General features: G+C 39.1%; 1 protein-coding gene across 5 annotated transcripts in view; it reads right to left on the bottom strand.

Moving 5' to 3' along the window:
• The window catches only part of LOC102513941 (phosphatidylcholine translocator ABCB4), a 59,712-nt gene extending 35,830 nt beyond the window's left edge, over positions 1–23,882 (bottom strand). Inside the window, exons 1-12 of one of the 5 annotated variants that reach the window (XM_032484067.1) lie at positions 23,697–23,882; positions 23,403–23,488; positions 20,672–20,726; positions 17,364–17,514; positions 10,751–10,808; positions 9,239–9,430; positions 7,996–8,167; positions 6,805–6,929; positions 4,115–4,286; positions 1,900–2,013; positions 715–825; positions 386–511 (exon numbers count right to left, since the gene is read on the bottom strand). In XM_032484067.1, coding sequence (XP_032339958.1) covers positions 386–511; positions 715–825; positions 1,900–2,013; positions 4,115–4,286; positions 6,805–6,929; positions 7,996–8,167; positions 9,239–9,430; positions 10,751–10,808; positions 17,364–17,514; positions 20,672–20,726; positions 23,403–23,488; positions 23,697–23,801 — 1,467 coding nt within the window. In that variant the 5' untranslated portion in view covers positions 23,802–23,882. The other 4 variants (XM_032484068.1, XM_014565607.2, XM_032484069.1 and 1 more) reach the window with 4 other exon arrangements.
• Positions 23,883–23,926: the final 44 nt, after the last annotated feature.

Here is a 23,926-nt window from a genome sequence, read left to right as displayed (position 1 = left end):
AACTTAATTACTGTCCTAAGATTTCCTGTGACCCTGAAAACCAGGTTGTCCACAATTGCTGTATGGAATACTTTTGACCAAACCCAGTAAGTCATTGAAAATAATCCTCTCAGTGGTTTGGATAACTATTTTCCAGTGATCTAGTGAGTTATGAAAAACTTAGCTGGAACAGAGGCGAGTATTGTCTAGTTTCTTGGCTGACATCATCTTGAATACTTTTGTTAGACCAGCCCAAGGATTGGAAGGTACTTTCCAGATGCACTGCGGTTACGTAGCCTTTTTACCAAAATTGGATTCACAGGCTAATTTGTTACTAAAAAACCATTTCAACGGGTTAATTGGTGCCCAACTTCCCACTTTGGAGAAGGTGGTTCTTCCCACTTACCATACCCTCATCAGGGTCATAGAGCCTCTGCACCAGCTGGACCGTGGTGCTTTTCCCGCAGCCACTGTTCCCAACCAGGGCCACCATCTGCCCCCTCTGAACCTTCAAGCTGAGGCCTTTCAAGATCTGTGAGAGAAAAAGAACTCACTTCACCACAAAAGCCTGAAAGTGGAAGAATTTTATTCCATTTTAAATTTGAAAAAAAAAAACTAATAAAAACTCAAAAGGAAAAAGCACATACACATCAAAATAATAGAGACTTTGGATTCTTTAAGATGATTAAACAATCATTCTGAATTAGGAATTCCTATAAATATTACTTACAATACCTTGACATCAGGTCGAGCTGGATAGGAGAAATGAACACCATTGAACTCCAAATCGCCTTTGATGTTGTCTGGTTTGTGTCCTCTCTCTGAAAAACTGTCAATTTTAGGATTCTAAATAAAACAAAAATCAATGACTATTCCTTCAAAGGACAAATAGTTGTGTATTTAAGGAATATGCTTCAGCAAATTAAAAAAATAGGACCCAGAATGGCCTACTCCCCCTCATGAGACAGAACCTACGGTGGAGACTGTATATGTGTATGTGTGTATGTGCTTTAGGAAATATTCCTTCTCAGAAAATAGATTCTTCTGGAAAAGTACATAAGGGATACATTACTTTCATTTCATACAATAGTTCACTTTAAGTTTCTGGCACACCCTCATAAATTTTCTAAACGATCAGATGTGCACATTTATATAGCTGAAAAACAAAAAACACTATAATTGATATATCCAGGTATTTCAGCATTTGGTGAAAATTAGCCTGTTCCTAAATCATAAATGTAATGGACTGAATTGAGAAGACTGAACAATTGGTTAGAGCCAAATTATTTAGGAACAATGTAAACTTTCAAGATTTGCTGAACAATTTTCTCATGTCTTAGACTGGTGAAACAGGAGGAATTGCTTGGATTAAACCATCAGATTTCAGTTATCTAGTTTGCATTTTCTCTGTGTAAATGCAGTGACGTAATTTAATATGTCAAAACTAATTTCTTTATTTCACTGTGGTCAGTACAACATATTCAATACAGTGGATTCAAAATTATATCATAGGTGCCATGATCATTTTTTAAGGGGGGGGGCAACCAAAACACGCTGTCAATTTTGGCCCCACAAATAATTTTTCCACCCACTCACCCTGTATAGAAATCATAATATTCTCAGGCTGCCTACAAAATGAAAGAGAAAAAGACAAAAACTAGAGAAACAAACATCTTTGCTCCGAACTCTAATAGTAACGCACCAGGGCAAGATGTACTTTTCCAAACTGAGATCAGTGGTGTTGGATTATTCAAAGATAAACTTTGAGAAATAGGAACAAGGGGCATGTTATTTCATTCATTACTAAGGAGAGGTGGTTCATGTCACATAATTAATTTTCATAGGACATTCAACCTAAAGCCAGATTTAGTTATCCAAGCCTCAAAGAATTTTTCAACATTAAAATAATAAATGACTCACATTATCAATAATGTCAAAGATGGCATATGCTGCTCCCCTTGCATTGGCAAAAGCATTGATACAGGGAGCAGCCTGTCCAATGCTGAAAGCTCCGATCAGGATCGAGAAAAAGACCTGAGCGAGAGAACACAAGGAAAAGTTCTAAGCCCCATTCAGGCAACTGTCATTATCTTGAACACAGTTTGTATGAAACACTAACAACCCAAAGGATTGAGTTTAGGTTTATCCCTTCAAGATTTTTTTTGACAAAAGAGCACAATTTACAAGGTGAACACAGTATGTTACTGCATGAATGAGTTTCTTCAATCTCAAAAATACTTCTTTGGTCTAGCTTGCCAAACTATCTGATGCTCTTCTCCTGGGCTTACATGGAGTCAGAAAAAAATTTTCAAACCTCCTTCCTTGATTCTGAAGCTACTGCTACCAGAGGAAAACATTTTATATTTTGTCATCAGTCATGTATGATTTTCTTTAACTATGCATGGAAGTACACAGGATGTTCATGATGAAACATGGGTAGATTTCAGCCACATGAAATTTTCCTTAAAAAATACCATTTTGCATACATATTTTGATAAGATTTTTACCATAAGAAGTAATAGTTCACACATTATAAAACACTAAATCGCACCTGTGTGCACTGATTAATAACTCCTTTACACAACTATTCTGTACGATAGCACAAAAACTTAATGCATATCCCTTCATAGTTTTTACACTCGGAAAATACACTGATAGAGAAAAGTCAAGACTATAACTTCAGGAATCCAGGTTATTAGCATACGTTAATTGAGGAAAACATAAATGAAGAGAAAGGACTTCTTTCTCTCTGGATGTGATGGAAAGTCTACGTATAGTTTGACCTTTTTCAGAAGACAGTAACAATAACACTTAACACACCCAAAACTCCAATATCCCTGAAATATCTACCCACTATTTGCAATACAGAGAAAGACCAGGAAGGAAGCAAAAACGTCTCTACCAAAATCAGTGCCAAAATCAGTGGAGCACTGGAGCACTCGGTCTCTACACAGGGGGCATCACTGGGCTCCCTGCATCATGGATGTCACTCTGCAGCCCTGCTGGGGAGATGTCACTGTCCATGTACCATAAATGGGGGGACCAAGCCAGAGAGGACACACTCATCACAGAGGGTGAATGGTAGAGTAAAGTTTCAATCTCCCTTCTTCATAAAATTTAGTAAATGAGGAAGTGAGGAAAGGTGGAGAGCTTCCAAGCTGACAACCAGACAGGAGACCAAAAGGAGAAAAAAAACAGACTCAGAAATTACAAAAGCTCATCCAGCCAAATGGCCCTCAGCACTTCAATGGAATCTGAAGCTACCACTCTGGAAAACATTCTGAAATGATACATTTTCGTAATGTCCCTAAGTCATCATCAAGAGGACAAACTGTGTCCGGTGTCCTCTGGTTAGAAGGATCGGGGAGTGCAGGTTTTAAAAGATTGCTCGTTGAATGGTTACATGTTGTTCTGACTGCCACTGACATGGAAAGAAGGTCACAATATGTTGCTAGTTTATAAAAAATTTACAGAAAGGTATGCATAGTAAAATCGGAGTTTTGAAAGAAAGAATTTACATATAGAAAATGATCTGGAAGGTATACACCAAAAGTTATCATTCAGTGTATATGGATTTGTAGATCGTAAGTAATTCTATGTAATTTTTAATTTTTAAGTCTCTATTCTAATTCTTTCTATAGCTAGTACATATTATTTTTATAACCATAAAATGAAGCTAACAAACTAAAATAACTTTCCATCTTATTTTTTGGATAGCTGATGTTTTATATTATATTTTGTATTTATATTATGTAAATTTAACATCCTCTCATACTATGACCTATCTATAATAATGTCTACTTTCTTATATAATGAAACTCACAGGCAGAATGAGGATGGCTCCAATCAATATTTGTTCATTCATACATTCATTCAATTTTTATTTGTTTACATGTTGCATTTGTTTCTCAATTGGTTTAACTACTAATTGGGTAGGGGCTATTTTCTTGCCCCTACAAATAATTATGCCCTGTGTATTCTAGAAGGCCAGCTCTGCCCACAGGACAGAGCAAAGATTCACCAAGAAAAAAGCCTAAAACCATGGCTCATCCTTCAAAAAGGAGGAAAATGAAAGAAAAGAGAGATAAATAACAGTATTTTCAGATTCTTCATAAATACGAGGAAAACTACTTACTGTCAATGCATTTCCAATAGTGTATTCTTTTGATATAACTAGAATGGACCCATACCAGAAGGCCAGCGCATACGATGCGTATATTAACAGGAAGGCAATGCCCATGGAAATGCTTGCTGAAATAACTTTTTTAATTCCAATCTTTTTGGCATTTTCTAGATGTCTCTGGTACCTACCAGAAAATGAGGGGGAAACATGATAATAAGAAAACAATCCATAATTGGGGCCACATTCACCTCCTATAGGGTTGGAGATTTAAGGAACAGAGCCATCAAGTAAGAAACCCCTGGTGAAAACTGAACTGACCCAGTCCAAGATCGGCCAGGACCAGAACTGATCTGAGCCTTTTCTCTGCCGATCTGGACCCATCTCCCTTGGTCTCCACCAGTCCCACCCAAGTTCCCAGAGCTGTTCCAGAATGGAACTCTCATCCCTGGGAGACAGAAGAGCCTCACCATCGCCTTCATGGCCAGCATTACAAGTCAAGGTTAAGGTGGAAGAGGAGAAACCAAGCCAATCAGGGAAAACACCAAAATGTAAACGCTGTTCAGGGCTCTTAAAAGAGCTAGATACACAGCTCAATTTTTCTTCTCTAGAGAAAAGAAAACCCTCCCTCTGCTGTCCCATTGGGTGAGGGACAGGAATTTCACATGTTTTTGTACATATACTTGGGCCTTTGCTTTCTTGTTTTGTTTGATTTTGTTTCTGATCAGACTGTCCTTCAACTGCCAAGCCAGGGGGCAAGGCTATAAAGTGGTTGCTACTTATGGGAGATAGGTCCTTATCCAGTTGTTCTAGATTTTAGTTTCATCCCACCTGTGAAATGGAGTCAATAATGCCCAGCTTGCAAGATGGCTGTGAGGATGACAGATAATTACAGAAAGTAGTTATTACCGTGCTAGCACATTGTTGGCAAAACCTGACAAATCCTCTTCCTATTGTTATTACTATTGTTTTAGAACTTAATCTCTTCCAAAATATTACTCATTCTACTACTGTCATATTTTTGAATAGTAATTAAAATTCATATTACTGGTTTCTAGGATTTGATGTACATCTATAAATGTCTAGAATGGTTCTATTAAATTACAATGTTTTCCCCATAAATTTAAATTAAATCTACTTTTCCAATGCTAGACACAGAAGGTGTGTCAAATTTAATTTTCCTAAAATCAGGGAAAAAAAAAAACCTCACTGGCTATAAAACGGGACTTTAGGGAAAATACCACATATGTCAGAGTGTTTTTGTTTCTAACAAAAGACAAACAACATCATAGTTTTTTTAGCTTAACCGAACAAGATGTTGAGAATTTATTAGTTTTTTAACAATGTCTGCTGCCACCAAAAATTATGACTTTTGATTACTTAAAGCACCCAACTCTTCAGAGCTCTTTCTTCAGGGTTGGGTGATGCATTCACTGAGCAGAGCTGCGTCCCTGGGGAGACAGCCAGCATGCCACGTCCAGCACTGTGCCTAGTTCCATGTGGCTGGGCCAGAAGGCACGGACAAGTAGGTTTACGTTGCCTCCAAAGTGACACGGGGCTCTGGTGTCAGCAGTGGACATGCTGTAATTACCTTCGCTTGGGCGGCTCGCCTACTGCAGCTAATGGAGCGGCACTGATTACACTCACATCCTGAGGTCCAACTGGGGGTTAGTGTGGTCTGTGTGGCTACCATGTACAGGAAGCAGCAGTGAGAGAGAAAAAGGAAGAGGTTAGAGAACCAGGCAAGTGTTGGTTTTGAAGAGGGCTGCAGGTGTAGGAAAATAGAAAATGGAAAAGAAGGAACTAAGGAATCTTTGCTTTTAAGGCTGAAGAATTTCCATAGAATTTCTTTTTCAAACAGTTGTGGGTACGTATCAAGAGTCCCACAGAACAGCCAGAGAAAATACTTTACATAGACTCCTACTGTGGCTATAGGAGGGGCTGCGGTTATTTAAAGAAAACGGGTTGGGGCATTTAAGTAGAGGGGAGCAGCCTTTATTAGGGTGCTGTGTTCTGGCATTTAGGTTTTTGTCTATCAAGCTTCTTTAGAGCCGGGGTACTTGATCTGGGATCCATGGATAAGGAACTTGATTGGGGAAAGAAATTACATATTTGTTTTCACTAACCTCTCACTGAAATTTACCATTTCCTTTGATTATCATCACTGCAGGCAACAAATCACTGTAGTATTAGCAGTAACTGGGACTCTTGTTGCCAATAGAAATCCCAGATCATTTTCATATCATGTTCTAATTGTTACAGATATCTTGAAATATCCTTTACCTGCAACCCTACTTTGAATTGCAGTAGTTACTAGACCCACATTTAGCTCTTAGTATTTAATATGTCAACAATAGAGACATATTTCCTATATCATAATTTATAAATATTTTGATCACTACACTTGACTATAATCGGTGTCCTTTGTGATCCTACACATTTTGTTTTATGCATTTAAAATCATTTCTAAGAAGAGAGTCCACAGTTGTCATCAGACTGACAAAGGAGTCCATGGAACACAAAAGGGTAAGAATCCTGCTTCACAGTCTGACATTAAACTCTAGCCATCAGCACAGGGTGCCTATATTTTGTGGGTGAGGGGTTAATATCAGGAAAAGGAAAGCAGTAAACATATACCACAAAAGAATAAGTAACAAAATGTAAAAGTGGGTTCTCTGAACTAGTGGACAAAGAACCTTCCTGACCTTTGCAGCTCTCGGTTCTGGCCCCCGAAAGCTATCACGGTCCTGATGCCCCCCAGAGCCTCTGCAGCCACCGCGCCTGCTTTGGCATATGCAGCAAGTTCTATGTCACTAAACGTGGAAAGTATCTGGACAGGAGAGAAATATTCATGACTTTTGTATAAGGGAGGAGGGAAAAGGTTAAAAAACTGTCTGATCAACTCTTTAACTGACTTTTTCTTCTCAAACCCTGTCCTTTACCAAACACTGAAGTCATGAAGCAAACCCCACCCAGTGCACCAGATCCAGTGGCTGCTTTACACCACTGCCCCTCCCCCAACGAAGCCTGGGTCTGACCCACCCCTCAAGGGGAGTCACACATAATTCCCCAAATAGTCTTTTGGGGACCAGTGTTGAATTCCACATCTGCTACTGTTTTTTCTCTGCTCACTGCAAAATAAACTAAAAATAAAACCTTACTGCTTGGAAAGGATTCACTGTCCTTTCCTTTATTGCACAATTTTTAATTACTCTGAAAACAATACTTCCAGACTTAGTTTGGACATTCCACTGAATCATAAGATGGCTAAATAAGATATTGCAGGAGAAAGGTAAAGAAAGAATCAAAAAACAACAAAAAGAGAGAGAGAGAGAGACCAGTAGTTTACTAAGTAAATCATCAACCTCAGAATGAGCAAAAATTGCCAGTAGAATTTCTTAACTCTGGAGTGTTGGCTGAAATAGAACAGGTTACGTGAGTTTTATTGCAAGGCAAAATTAAAACTAAATAGAACAAATTCAAACTTATTTAAATTTTTTTGTATTCATGCAGTAGTTTGGAGGAATGCTATACTTAAAAGTTGTGTTTACTTAAATATGGACATAACCATATATGTAATTTAAATTACTATGCCAAAAGATTTACCTAAAGCAATAACAGTGCAGAAAACCTGTAACTGAGCTAATAACTGTGACATTTTGAGCCCCATTAAAAAATTCATTTCCTTATTAGAGCACCATAGTTACAATGTGCTTCTGGATTTGGTTTCCTGGAAAGGGTGGTCCTATTATTCCACCATCCTGAAACCCCCTGGATGTGGCTTCAAATGCCATTCAACACAGATCTGCACAAGTACAGGTACCAGAATCCTGCATATTAAAAGTAGCTCTGTCTGTGTAGGTTAACACACGCGGAAATGCCCAAGTTTTGCATACCTTTGCCCAAATGGCTGTAGAGAGTCCCAGGACAGGGCTGATGGCCATTACCACAAGGGTGAGCTTCCATCCTCTGGTAAACCCCACTATGAATCCTGCAAAAAACGTGGCTATTGCTTGAAAGAACATTCCAACCTTGTCACCAATTCCTTCACCAATTTTGGAGATGTCACTAAAAAAGATCACACCTAAGCGGTTACAGGCGGAGGTCTTCATCAGAAAGGTGAAGTAGACATCTATCAAACACAGGGACAGGCAAAAATTTGTTCAGATTCCTGCAAGCCTCTTTCAGTCTTAGCCTCTTGAATGATATTTTCCCCACCTAAATACTGTACAAAGGAAGAAATTCAGATTAGTTCATGCTTCTAAGAAGTTAATATCATTAGAGTTGATGCTATTTAAATTAGTGAATTCTATTAGACATAGTAGCATTTTGAACAAAAGAGTCAATTTGTTTAAAAGGAGGAGCTAGGGAGGGCACTGTCACAGTTATAGAGAAGAGTTCTTTGCTTCTACCCTTAGTGCTATTCTCAACCCACTCTCCTTCCAATACAGCAGTCCTTTGAAAACGTAAATCTGAACATGTCACTTCTCAGATCAGAAACATCCACTGGCTGCCCATTTCACTCAGAGTGAAAGCTGAGGTCCTCAGGGAGGCCAGCCAGACCCTAAATGAGCTGATCTTCCCTCCTCTTTGGCTTCATTGGCTGATGACACTCTTGCCAGGACGAACAGTCAGAAAAAGTTTACCCTCTATCTCCCCCTGCTGGAAATGTCCACAACAAAAAGGACCGAGATCTTTTTCGCTTTACCGGTCTATCACACACGTCGAGAACAGTGCTTGTTGCATAATAGCTCCTCAAATATTTTTTGAATAAGTGAAGAGTCAACAATTACTAAGATGAGACTCCTTGTGAATTCACTCATTCAGCCATCTTAATTGAGTGTATAATATCTGTCAGGCCTGTGATAAACTCCACGAGAGAGAAACAAGTATTAGACGTGAGCTCAGGCCTCAAATATACATAGCATATAGCCGAGGAGAGAAAACTGACAGAGGAGGAAAGCTCACTGTGGCACAGGCTGTAGGTGCTAGAGATGGCTGGCAGACGATCCACTCCCAATAATCACCAAATGCTTAATGTAATAGAAATATTTTTCATTTAAAATCTTCCCTTGACAAATTTTCACATCATTAGCAGTTAACTTCTTTATGAAATGGTGACATTAACAATATACTTACTCTGTTAGCCGTGTATTAAGTTCAGTGGTGTCATTGAGGTCAAACCAGCCTATTTCTTTTCGTAGAATAGCATGAAAAAACTGTTGCCTAATTTTCTTAATCTGTCGGCCAGCAGCCAAAGTCCAAAATGAAACTTGTATATAGGCAGCAACAAGAACTCCAGCACCTAATCCTGAATAATAATATGCATATCTGGAAAATAATTAGGAAGTTTCCTTTAAATACAGTCCTTTATTTATCTCTTTCAGTAACAATACTCAGATTTGGGAATTAATAAGTTTACTGGCTGATCACAAAGACTGTGTAGGCCATTATAAAACATACACATTAATTTTTTTCTCTTTCCTTAAATTATAGGATGAAATGGCAAATCTATCCACTTGAATTACCAGCCAAAGGTAACATGAAGCTTTACGGTTAACTGCAAAAAACATGATGTTAATAAACCATTTTTAAACTGATATCAACAATTTATAGACACAACTTGACTCTTTCATAATTAATATTCTAGACTTGCGTATCTTTTTAAAACTTTTTATTTATTTATTTTTTGGTGGGGGCAGAGGGAGGTAATTAGGTCTACTTAATCATTTACTTTTGGAGGAAGTACTGGGGATTGAACCCAGGACCCGTGCATGCTAAGCATGTGTTCTACCACTTGAGCTATACCCTCTCCCTTAGACTTGCATATCTTAATGTACTGAAAAAGTTCTCTACTGTTTACACATTGGCATAAACAGGTTGAGAGGTGAGCCCCCAAAACGGTTCTTAGTGTAAGTTTTTCCAAATTGTTTACATAAGGAACAAAAAATCCTCTTCCTAACTGGCAGAATTGTAAATAATTTTAAAATAGTGTGCTAAAAGGTCATGACTTCAAACCAATTTGGAATGAAGTCTTAACTAAATTAGAGGAAAGTTAGTATCTTTAAAAATAATAAATCCAGTTTCAATATTTACAAATAGACTTTTAATATGATTTTACAAACTGTTTCCAGCATAGAAGCCTTGTAAGCCTGCTACAGCATACAGACAATCCTCATTCAAATCAGCAACATTAATTGATATGTAAACATTCAAACATTATGTTATGGGCTTTTGAAATTTCTATTAAGAAGGCTGAAGGAGGAGGAAAATGGCATTAAATGACATTATTAGACCCACTGACAAAATCAGAAGACAGATGGTAGATTAGATCAAAGTACTGTATCAATATCAAATTTACTGATGTTGGTAACTGTAGTGTGGTTATAAAGAGACCTTCCTGCTCTTAGGAACCACACTGAAGTATTTGTGAATAAAGGGCCATGCCGTGTGCAACCGACTTTAAATGACAGGGAAGATGGTATCGATGACAACAGGCTAAAGAGGGTAATAAAAGGTAACGAGCACACAGGGACTCTTCGCACATTGTTCTCATTCGCTTTAAGTTTGAAATTATTTTCAAGTAAAACATTTTCTAAAAGTACACCATAAACAAATACTAATGTATACGTATATATATTAGCCAATTACCTAGTCATTTCATCTTCCAGAATTCTGCCTGGATTTAGCATTGACAATGAAAAATTCACTAAATCAAAACAAAACAAAACAAAAATGAGACATTCTTGAAAGGCACTGCCAGGTTTTGAAAATCTTTTCTCTTTTCTCTTTCCTTTTCATTCTCCAGTCATTTAAAAATTTTACTCATGTAAACAGCCCAAGTGTATATATAGAGAGAGATATATACACACACACACACACACACACACACACACACACACACACACACTGGAATACTACTTCGGCCATAAAAAAGAATGAAATAATGCCATTTGCAGCAAAATGGATGAACCTAGAGACTGTCATACGAAGTGAAGTAAGTCAGAAAGAGAAAGACAAATATCACATGATATCACTTATATGTGTAATCTAAAAATATGTGACAAATGAACTTATTTACAAAACAGAAAGAGACTCACAGACACAGGAAACAAATTTATGGTTACCAAAGGGGAAAGGGGAGGGGGCAGGGATAAATTAGGAGTTTGAGATGAGCAGATACAAACTATAATATACAAGATAGATAAACAACAAGGTCTTACTGTATAGTACAAGGAACTAAAGTCAATATTGTAATAACCTATAATGAAAAATAATATGAAAAAGAGTATGTGCATGTATTTGTATGTATGTATGACTGAATCACTAGCTGTGAATCACTAGTCACACCAGAAAATGACAAACACTGTAAATCAACTATGCTTAAATAAAAACAAAAGTTAAGTAAAAAAATAAAGAGCCCAAAGGTTTAGGTGCAGGACACCTAGAGTCCAAATGGGGGAAGATAAGCCCTCCCAGGTTCTGTCCCCATCCTTGAGGTCTTGGGCTTTTAGCAAAGCAGCTTCGTGTAAGGCAGCAGAGAGGAGCTGATGAAGGCCATGTGGAAGGCAGAGAAGGAAAAAAGAAATGGTCCACATAGAAAATACAGGATTGAAGGGGCATTTTTTTGTCTCAGTGGCTCAAAGCATTTTACAGATACTTGCTTCTGTTGATTTTATTTAAATATATGTGTGTTTTCCCTTACATGCTTCCTCACAGCATAAGTTATAAAAAGGCTGAATTACAGTCATTGCAAAGGAAGAAAAATTAAAGACAAGGAAGATAACTGAGTTGCTGAAAGACTGGACAGTGGGTCACTGGCAAGCAGTCAGCATCTTGCATTTCCTGTCCTGTTTACCAGCAATCCTGGGTTTTGGTATTTTTAAATCAGTATTAGCTGGAAGGAAATATATTTGCTATTAATTTGAACTAATTTGATAGAAATGTCAATGTGTCTTGCCTGGTTTTCATGTTTTATTAATAGCTATCACTTATTGAGCACTTACTATATGCCAGGCATTGCTCTGAACACCGTACATACATTGTTTAATTTTCATGATGACTCTATGAGGTAGGACTATTTTATAAGTCCCCATTTTGCAGATGAGGAAATTGAGGCACAGAGAGATAGAGTAACTTACCCAAAGTCATACAGGTAGCAAGTAGACCGAGAGTCCTAACACAGCTCCTGTACAGCTCCTGACACTATACTACGCTGATTGATTCCCATGATAATGACTTATTTTCACTTTTTTAAAAACACAAAGTGAAAAAATAAAAAGGAAACAGCCCATATCTACTGCATTCATAAAATAACAGGATAAAATATCACCACCGCGTTCTTGAGAAAACATCTGAGGGCAGGCACACACTTCCCATTTACCAGGATGCTAGGAGAGAAACTCATCTTTGTTTCTTTGTCACATGTAAATAGCCCTGAGGTCATGTGTTCTGGGGCTGTGTATCATTCTTATCTTCTTCTAAAGGGAGATAAAGTTGAAATTTATTTTTTTAAATAAATTTATTTTATTTAAAACTTAAACTACTGTCAGGATCAATTTTACCAGACGTGTGGCCCTGATTGTGGCATAATTTCCCCCTCAGGATTGTTTGTTCTAGAGATGTTCCTAGTGAAGTGTTTCTGCTTGTTAATCTCACTCTTTCTCAGATACTAGATTCCTGAGGGGTCATACCCTATTTTACTTCTGTTCTTACCAGTTCAGTTCTATGTGCTCCTTTCCTTCCTAAGTTCTTAAATATGGCAACTTTGATATGCCAAATGGGAACTGTGTATGGAATTAAAGACAGACAAGCTATCCTGCAGCTGTGTTATTTGTAGACTGTTGTTCAAAATCTTGGAAAACCTCCAGATATGTACAGGGCTGTTTTCCCTCCTAGAATGTGAAATCTTAAAATGAGTTTTACTCTCCTCCAAACCTACCTCTTCTTGATGACAATATTATAACACTGATTGAATCTCCCTCCTGGGAAACAAGAATCCAGGAACATCCCAAATCTAACCTGCTCCTTTCTCAGAGTCCCAAGCCGAGAATGGCAATCTAATTCTGGGCTAATAACCTTAGGGGACTCAGAGCTCCCAGAAAACCAACAGTTCCTGCTGCCTGAGGATAGAGGTGAGACAAATGTGTGTTGTTGTGTTCCCAGGGGATTCTAAATCTGGAATCCTAGATCTGGACATCTCGTGGGATTAGATCTGGAAAGGGCCTCGACCTGGTCTCTCAGCTGCTTCAGTCTAATAAACAATATCCAAGTGGTCTAGTTGACTGGCTCACAATGCTATCTGCCTACCAAAATCACATGGAAGCTTGAAAAAATACAGATGCCCAGGCTTTAGCCAAGATGAGTTGAATGAGAACCTCTGGCTAAGCCTAGATCAAAATTCTAAAAAGTTCTAAAAAATCAATTCCCCAATTGATTCCACTGTTCAGGATGGAAAACTCCCACTCTATTCTGCCTGAATGCCTCCCATTACAAGGAAATGGGGAATTCTAGAAGCTGCCTATTCATTTTAGAGAGTTCCCATATAATTCATCCATTTTACAGATGAGGAAACAAAATCTTAAGAGTGGTTACTTCATTTCCAAGTTCTGACAGCTAGTTTTCCCCAATATTTATTGATCATTTACTATGTTCCAGACATTTTACACAAATTGTCTCATTTAATTCTATCAGTTAAGTCTATAAGTTATCTTTCAAAGGTGAGAAAAGTAAGGATTATAGTGGTTAAGTAACTTCCCCAAGGTCACAAGCCGATGAGTTAGGGGTCTAAATAGTAACTGTACACCTCAGGATTCTTAACACGGGGAGACGTTACACAAGGAATCTGTCATTTTTCATCTCAAAATAAATCAGTGTCTGCCTTCCCTGATTCTGCCCAAGACTTCTTTTAATATATAGAAATACTCAGCATAAGACAGTTGGTGTTTGTCCAGGCAGCTTTGGCAGTGTGGTTAATCAATTAAGGTAACTGGGGCTCAAAAATGCCTTTTCCTCTCATCAGTGAGGCAACGCAAGGACATGCAGGGTGCATTGATTTCTCCATGGAATCTCCTAAATGATGACAGTCACGTAGACTTGGCGTAAAATATCAGGCTCCTGATATTCTTCAGAAAAACTGTTTCCTGTGACCCTGCTTGGACGCAGCATGTTTTACGCATAGTTTCTGCACAACTGAGTCATTGTGAGGGAATAACCTTGTCACAAAGCTTTGTTCTGCAGACAAGGACAGGCTCTGTTCATGGTAAGTCATTGTCAGACCCTCTTGTAATTGAAACCTTTTTTCCTTCTGACATCCTCTTCTCATTTGGCTCTCATTAAGCCTAGCTGCCCAAGAATCCAGCAATTCTAAAGAATAAACATCATCTCTGTGAGATGGGCTCTCAAGCTCAGCTAAATACAGCTAAGTACTCTATTTTCTCTTAACTCTTATGATTTTTGCTGAACTCTACAAATCTCAACATACCAAAGAGCTCTCTGGATTTAGAATGAGTATGAAATGTAACAATTTCATTTTCTTCAAAGAGGTGTGTATGAGAATATTGTTTTTACCAGCTACCAAAGAGTGCACATTGAAATTAATAACATTTGAGGGATTTTCCAGTCCAAATCCTCCAAGACAGCCAGTATGCCTAACAACAAATGTGGCTACAGGGGACCAGTGACATTTAATTTGGAGGCTACTGAAACTACGCTGGCAACTCCAGTGAGTTTATCACTCCAGTAATCACAGGTCTGTAAGGGACTTGCTCATGCCATTTCCCAGAGAGACCTTGAATTTGGCCTTGGGCACAGTACAGGGCATCTGTCTCCCATTCCAGCTTCAAAGCAACTTGGTTGCATAATTAGAAACCCACAAAAAAACAAGCAAACTGCTCCAAAGAAGAAAGTTGTGGAATTACCCTGGTGTCAGCAAAAACAAAAACAGGACTAATAAAACTGGACCAAATGCTAACTCACCTGTGATAAGTGCATTGCATCAGATTTTTTCAAAAATTGAATTGTGATAAAATACATATAACTATCGTGACCATTTTAAGGGTATAGTTAAGTCATGTTAAATATATTTACACTGTTGTACAACCAATATCCAGAACTTTCTCATCCTCCCCAACCTGAAATTCCATGCCCATTAAGTAACAGCTCCTCATTTCCTCCTCCCCCAGCCCCTGGCTACCACTATTCTACTATCTGTTTCTAAGAATTTGGCTAGTCTTGGTACCTCATACAAGTGGAATAATACAATACTTGTCTTTCTGTGACTGGCTTATTTCACTCAAGGTTCACCCATGTTGTAGCATGTGTCAGAATTTCTTTCTTTTTTAAGGCTGAAATAATATTCCATTGTATGTATACAATGCAATTTGTTTATCCATCCATCTGTTAATCTGATTCTTTAAAAAGTATACATTTACTTTATTTGTCTGTTTTTTGTTTTGTTTTTAATGAACGTACTGGGGATTGAACTGAGGACCTTGCACATGCTAAGCACACACTCTACCACTGAGCTACACCCCCACCCTCAATCTGACTTTTTAAAATCCTGAGTTGAAACCAATTTTTTATCGATGTGTTCAAATATGGGTATTATTCTGCTGTGTGTATGTCTCTGTGTGTGTGTGTGTGTGAGTGTATCTAATAGATCTACAGATTGTATAAAAGTAAAAGAAAAACAAATAGAAAATTCCTCGTTTCCTTAAAGACTTTTTAAACTATCCTATCTGACTCCAATTTTACCTTTAAGATGTTTGTGCTAAAGTTTTGGCCACTGGTCAAACACAAGTAATCTATTTAAAACTTTTCCAAACACATATTTTTTAAAAAAGAAAGCACAGTTATTTACACTGGAGTATAATGTATATGGTCAGGAGCATGGTTTGGATGACAGAAAGACCTGGGTTTGTATTCTGCCCAAACACTCACCAGCTGTATAACTTTGGACAGGTTATTTATCCTCTCCAAGCCTTGGTGACTTAATGTGTCACAGAAGATAATATTACCTACTGGTAGGATTGTTCTTGTGAGGCTTAAGTAAAATAAGACCTAGCACGTAACACACAATGAAAAATTGCTATTATTATCGTTATTTTTATTATAAAGAGGTTCTTCTTAGAGACAATAGTACTTGAGAATAAAGAAGCTGTTTTTGTAGGAGCTTGCTTTAACTATTCAAAGGATGCTTTTACTAGATTTCTAAAGGGCATTAATACTCATCAATATTTATGTAAAGAGAGCCTGCTGTATAAGTTAAGCAATCCTGTTCTCTTAGGTAATTACACTTAAGCCCTGCAATGCTAACCAAATATATAGTTTTCAATCAGTGAACACTGAAAACTCTTATTGAGTGTTATCTTAATGGTAGAGTCCACTTTTTCTCAGGTATCTTTACTACGAAAGCTGCCTTTCCTTTATCAGTTGTTTTCTTTGTATTCCACCATCTGTGCGCCAATAAAGCTTCACTCGGTCTTCTCCAAATGAGTGCTCACAGCTCTCTTGGGAAGAACTGAGCCCTCATGCTTGGTAGAAAGCATGGACATCTTCTTTCTATGTTAAATTTGGCTAACATGTAAATAACTATGTCCACTGGAACCTCACTCCAATGCTTTTGTCACAGCTCCTGACATAGAGGACACTAACTTATGGGACTCCTTTGGCTCTTCAGTAATTATAGTCCTTTTGGTGAGTTTCAGAGCTCATGATTCTTGCACTGAGTCCATTCACTCTTTAGTGTTCTATCAAGTTCCAGTCAACTTTGTTGACCCAAAACTTCGAGACAGAGAGTGAGTATAATTTTAACAAAAAAGTTAGGGGAGAAAAAAAAAAACAAAACCAGAAGCAGGTCTACAAGCTGAGCATAGCAAAGAAGTACCACCATGCTAACTGATGTATTTTGAAGCTCATCAATTATCACTAATGGGATGGACACTGCATAGACATCACTGTTAGAGTTCCACTGTCCTCAAGTAGAGTGGCTTCCTTACTTTATTTAAATGCAAAGCTTTCTGTATATTTCCTTATTCTACGTTAAAAGTCAAATGGTATACACCATTATTGGTTATTGAAATTGAAGTGAGTACTTGAGGGATTTTCTGAGAATTTTACAACTCCTTCTGTGATTCCTGGAGTCACCCAGATATCCAAACCAATAAACAAGCAGATGATGAAGAGAAAAATCTATTTCTAATCTTTCACTCAGCTAAAGAAGTACTATAGACACACATATTTTTAAAAGTAGAGAAATGCTTACCTGGAAGGGAGAAATTTTCTCCAGGATTAACAAACCTGTCAGTCATTTCCCCAAATACTATCATCATGAGGGGGAGACCTGATCCATGAGTTATGGCCATGATCGTGCCCAAGGACATGAATAACTTATCCTGCCAATCAGAGTATCGAAACTAAAAAAAAAAAAAAAAAAAAAAAAAGAAAGAAAGAAAGAAAAAGAAAAGAAAAAATATTTAGTTTGTATAACAGAAATTTTCTTTTTCCACTATGTAATGTTCTTCAGGTTTTTATTTAAGGTCAGTACTTTCGTAATGGCTGCAAATAAATGTATTAGGGAAGAAAGAGAATTTCCATCCAAATCACCGTCAGACAAATTTCATGATTCTATATTTTTTGTATTCTGTGACAAAATCAATCTAATTCCATTTAAGCAGGATCTTATTCGGTTAAATGACTTCAATATAATCAGAAAGGATGAAGGTTTGCTTCCATTAGGAAACACTGATTGCCCTGGGCTCCTGAGGTAGTAAATTAAGAACAGCTAGGGGCAGACATTTTTCACATACACACACATACTACATCCTTTAAAAAGACATTCAGAATATTCTGGAGGGAGAATTATAAATGGTGGGAAGACACTTCATCTGACTTTTGAGGATTAAGGTTCCTTTAAGAGGTTTAAGTTAGCTTTTAAAAGGCAGCTCAATAGTGAAGTGCAACAAACATTAAGGAGTGCCAGTGTGTGCACTCAGGGAAGTCTTGCTAGGGAGATGGTGCTCACTGTGGAATCTTGAAGGATAAGGGAGAGCTAGCTGAAGAAGAACTGGGGACTGCAGAGGGAGTGGGGGATGTTGAGGCTTAGAACAGTAGGATGACTCGGAACTGCAGGGAGGGCTCAGGTAACTCCACGCAGTGGAATTCCTGAGTGCACAATACAAAGTGTGGGAGACGATACTGGAGAGAGGTATAAAAGTCCTGGTGGGCCACACCAAGGATTCTGGACTTACTACTATCTATAGAAGGGAGGGGTGATACCAGTTGCTACAGTGAAGTACACAACAGCCAAGAACTAACCAGCTGATTAGTGTCATAATATTCCAAAAAACTGTGTCCCTCACCATCTTTTTAGTCCTCTCCAATTTCTCACTTTTTCTTTCCATTTTTTCTATTTCTTTTTTTACTGAAGTATAGTAGGTTTACAATGTTGTGTTAATTTCTAGCATACAGCACAGTGATTTAGTTACACATATATAGATATATACTCCTTTTCATATTCTTTTTCTTTATAGGCTATTACAAGGTAATGAATATAGTTCCCTGGGCTTTACAGTAGGACCTTGCTGTTTACCTGTTTTATATATACTAGTTAGTATCTGCAAATCCCAAACTCCCAGTTTATCTCTCCCCATTTCTGATTGACCCAGCTATGACTCTCTTTGTTCTTCTTTCCTCCTCTGCCTCCATCTTCCTTCTCTTAGTTTTCCATTTCTATACCTTCCCCGCTGTCCCTTGAAACTCTCTCCTCTTTTTAACCATTCCCTCTGCCTATTTCCCCAACTCCACCCACTTTGGGGGACAAGGAATAGTCATCAGGAGAATGGGTGATGAGTCTGGCTTGCCAGAGTGGGGTCCTTGAGAGCTGAGGCTGAGTCAGACCAGGTCAATACACTGCTGCCGCCTGGGCTGCCTGAGGTCAAAAGCACATGGTGGGGAGTGGGGAGTGTGTGTAAACTGTTCTCAAAGAGTTTCAGAAGTTCAGTCTGGGGAGGTCAAGTTTGGTCATCAAACACAGAGGGCAAGCAACAGTGCCAAAAGAGACAAAAGGTCGGAAGCCAGGTGGAGCTTGGAATGGAACAGGGGAGCAGGTAAAGTCAAGAGCAAATGGGGAAGGGTCCCTAAAATTGCTACATAATGGACCAGTGTCCCCAAGGTTCATTTTAGCAGCTCCTGGGGAAGGGAGGTACAGCACTTGGGTCTATCAGCCACAGTTCAAGCCCAGGGTCAGCTTGTCATGCAATGTTCTCTTTACTGAAATTTACATGAATTTGGGGAACGTTTTACATGCTTTTCGTATTACATCTGAAACTAATATAATGTTATATGTCAATTATACCTCAATTTTAAAATGCCTTTCATATTAATTAAATAAAATATTACTGTCTCTAAGCTTAAGTTTAAAATTTCATGAATTTCACAGCAACATCCTAAGTAAACCTAGATTTGTTTTCTGTGATTTTTCAACAAAATAATACACTTCTAACTTCTACTAGAGCACAGTTTTGTCCAGAATCTCTACCAGAAAAACAACAACAAAATCTATTCATAGGGTGAAAAAGATTACATTTAATTTAAGGTTAAAGTTTCAAATTCAAATGAAAATTTCTATGTTTCTACTTTAAGGTTTGTGGCATTTTGTTTTCTGTAGGAGGCAGATTTAAAACATGTGCATTAAAATCAGATTTAGTCTTACAAGCAATTTATTCTCTGAACCACTAAATTGAAAAAAATTTTACCTTTCCTGAGAGTCTTGAGCAAAAACGCACAAGCAGAAGGGAGAAGAGAAGGAGTAGGGACTTTGTGGTGACATGAGAAACGTGTAACAGTGTTCAAGAGTGTGGATGTTTGGTGTCCTCTCATCCATTTCCTTAATAAGTTGGAGATTCTAGCATACATGCCACTTGGAATACCAACTTCTTTGCTATCAAATAACAGCTGTCATAGCTTGAGACATATCAGTCACCAAAAGTGGGCAAACACTTTCTTGGCTCACCTCTCTAAGATACATTACAAATGAAAAACAGATTACACTTCTTCCACAAATATGTAGGCTTGCCTTGGATCAGCAGAAAACAGAATTGTAAACATATCTGAATCCATAACAGAAACTCCATATTTAATCAAATTTCCTGGAAGCCAAATGTGAACATAGGTTTGTTAATTATTTAAAATTTTCTATAGCTAACAATCACTTTCTTTATTTGCAAGCTTACTTTAAGCTAAATATGGAGGGTTTTGTGTGAAACAAAGGCAGAGATGCATTTTTCTGAGATTGGTTGGTTTGTTTGGCGCTACGAACACAAGCCCTATTTTCAATTTCCCTGTATACCAGTTAGTTCTGCTTTCATAGCAGCCTACTCCTACCTCTTTTATCATCTGTCCTGAGAATGTGGGCCATTAACTATGATGAGCAAACCCAGGATAGCATGGGTACAGCCCAGAAAACCTATCGCTGCCTATAAACAATCTTAGAGTACTGCTGTAACTATGGATTCAAGATATCAAATTTAAATAAAGACAGAAAGTGTTCACATTTTATATTTTGCAGCTTACCAAACTTAATGGTCCAATCAAATTTACTTTCTTCACTTTTTTCCTATCTTGGTTGCTGTAAAAAAAATATTGATTGAATTTAAAACTATTACAAAATATTTCACAGTCAATTGAATATAAATTTGAATAGTTATTGTATTTAACCATTATATTTTCCAAATATAAAACCGTGATATCCACAAATTGTCAAAATTATCCAGTTTAACACTGAAGGGCAATCACCAACTGCTAAGGTAACTGTCCAAGGTACTACAGGGATCTCTGGATAACCAGGACATGGTCACCTGCCCATGCAGAGCTCACACACAGAGGGAAGATGAATATGTTAGCAATGCCTGCCAGATCAATTAATTCTTCTTTTGCTAAAAAATAAAACACATATTGATCTAAAGTTAGTAAAGGATTACAGGGAGTGATGTCAGAAAATCCTTGTGACTCTCCATTCAAAATATATATAGAATTCAATCAGTGCTCACCACTTTCACCACCGTCCCAGTAGACCAGGAGAACTCCTGCCTGGCCTCTCCACATCCTCTTATGCCCACTTTAGTCTATCCTCAACACAGCAGCCAGAGTAATCACTTAAAAACCCAAGTCATATCATGCTCCTCCTCTGCTCAAAGACCTGCAATGGCTCCCACTTTTCTCAGAGTAAAGCCAATTGGTTTCTAGGGCCCCACATGATGTTTCCTTGATACCTCTCTGACCACATTTCCCACTCCTGCCTCTGCTTGCTCTGCTCCAGCCACCTTGGTCTCTCTGCTGTTGTTCTGTGAACACTCCTAACATATTCCCATTGGAAGGTCTTTGTTACTTCTGCCAGGAACGGTCCCCCTCAGATGCCACACAGTCTTCTCCTCTCATTTCTTTCAAGTTCTTACTCAAATATTGCCTTCTCAGTAAGACCTACCTTAGCCACCCTACTTAAAATTGCAAACGATCTCCTTTTTGCACTCCTGACTTCTTTAGCTTTGATTAATGTTTTTCCATAGCATTCATTATCTTCTAACATTTGCTGTAGTTTACTTATTCAGCATATGTATTATTTACATCTGTCCTCCATACAATAAATGCAAACTCTAGGAAGGAATAATTTTTATTTTAACCTGAAACATATTTATTTAGCTTAAATGTCCAAGTAGGTGAAAAAGTTTTACCCATAGCACTTGATTCCAAATTATTTAACAACATTTGCTAAAATCAAAGGGCAGCCATCTGCAGTGAAATATGTTCAAAAGAAAATGCCACAGGCAATAACAGCATGAGTGGAAAAACATATAACTAACTCTCAATTTGCCCGAGATAACTGAAATGTGCTGAACTTCCTTTAATGTATACACTTTAGTCTGCTTTTTATAAAAATGTGTCTCGTTACACTTAATCTCATAATCTCACAATCTTATTCTTAGCTTTCTGCATTTTTCTTTTGAACTGTCTTCTTTCCCACACAAAGCTGTGAGCTCCACTTCTGAGAACTTCCTTGGGTTCTATTGTGTCACTGCATCTTTTGCAGGGATAACCCCTTTGTACACTCATCCAGTGTTCAGCCAGTGCAACCCATAAACAGTTTTCTTTGTGAAAATGACATACATCTATTTATAGATTCACAGTCAGTTCCAAATTGCCAGCTGATGAAAGCCACATTTTTTTCTAGTAGGAATGATACAATCCATGGGTTTTCCAATTGTATACGGCAAAAACTAAATTTCCTGTGAATGGATACCATGGTACACACAAGAAGTAAAGCAAGAGCACTGTATGAAGAAGTTAACAGCCTACAATAATACTTCATTTTAACCATCAGATAGGCATATTTTCCGTTGGCTAATCAGGCCCCTTGCAGCTTGAGGACATGCTACAGAACCAGATAAATTTGTCCCTCTGGGTAATTACTGGATGATACAGGTCGGTTAGTTATGGGTGGCCTGGTAAGAACTCAGAGACCATAAGAGCCTCATAAACCGTTTGAGGTGAAGGGGGAAATGATTCACTATTCCCACAGTGAAAGAGAAACAAAGCCAACGTGCAGTCTGTTCGCTTCTGCCCTTATTAAGGCCCCCGAAGTGGAGATTAACAAGCGTTTTGGGAACCAAAGAGCCGGCGCTGGAAGAAAGACACGCGAAGCAAAAACAGGGGAGATCTCTCCGTCGCATTTCAACAAAAACTGCGTTGGAAGCGTAGGTTATGGAAGAATGAGGCTGCTTAAGGTCTCCCTCCTCACCCCTCACCGACCATAGGGGAGAGATACCAAACTGCCTGCCAGAATCGCCCAGCGCTGGAAGGAGAGGGGTGGGGTGGGTAAGACGAGGAGAAAGAGGAAAAAACGACGGGATGAAAGAGTTTTTTGCTTCACCACCCTTGTTTAAAAAGCACAGCCATCAACAGCAGATGTCTGATGTTCTATAAGCACGAAAGATCAGATGATGTTTATGAAACTTGTCTGTAAAAGTTTTGAGTTATATGACGCAAGGGATGTTATACCACACAGCTATTCATCGAATCACCCTGCAGAGAAGTGGGCACTTTGTAACACAGCCTCTTCTTCCTGAGCCTGTTGCAAAAGAAGCCTCAGTGACATTCCTCGAGGAAGGGAGAACCTCAGACAAGACTCTCTAAAGAAACTCCAACAAAGGCCAAAGGCATCACCAGATCATCTTAACTTCTTTCCTCGGCCCTATTTGGCGCAGCTGAGTCCCGTGTAACGGAAAAGCGATGGCCGCGGGTGATGTACCTGCCGTAACCCAGTTCAAAGTCCGCCAACGCTCTCTCAGAACTCCGGACTGTGGCCATGCTTCCCATCTCGAAATCCATCTCAGCCTGGGGAGAAACCACAGCCTCAGGTCCATGTGCACCCGCCCCAGCTCGGGGAGGTCAATCAGCCTCCCCGCAGCACCCCCGTGGGGTCAGAGCCGGTGCGCAGGTCGCTGTGTCCCGGGACTCCGCGTGGAGGTCGCGCTGCCCCCGCCCGGCGCCCGCCGTCCCCGGAGTCGCCCGCCGCAGCCCCGTGCGCCAGGATCACCCTCACCTGGGACCTCGTGCGTCTCTGGCCGAGTCTCTGGGCGTGCGGGGGCTGCAGCCGCCAGGCCTGGACTTTGCTCTTGGCGGCCTCACCCCCGCCCCCCGCGCGCATCCGGCCCCAGTGACGCCTCCCGCTGCCGCCCGGGCGAGGGCCCCGGGCCGCAGGAGCCGCTGCCGCCGCCCGCCCGCCTCGCTCCGCAGGCCAGGCGCCGACAGGGACCCGATGCGCCGCCCTCG

This window comes from Camelus ferus, chromosome 7 (genome assembly GCF_009834535.1).
Source record: "Camelus ferus isolate YT-003-E chromosome 7, BCGSAC_Cfer_1.0, whole genome shotgun sequence".
NCBI classification, from domain to species: domain Eukaryota; kingdom Metazoa; phylum Chordata; class Mammalia; order Artiodactyla; family Camelidae; genus Camelus; species Camelus ferus.
This window is presented reverse-complemented; position numbering and strand designations above follow the sequence as displayed.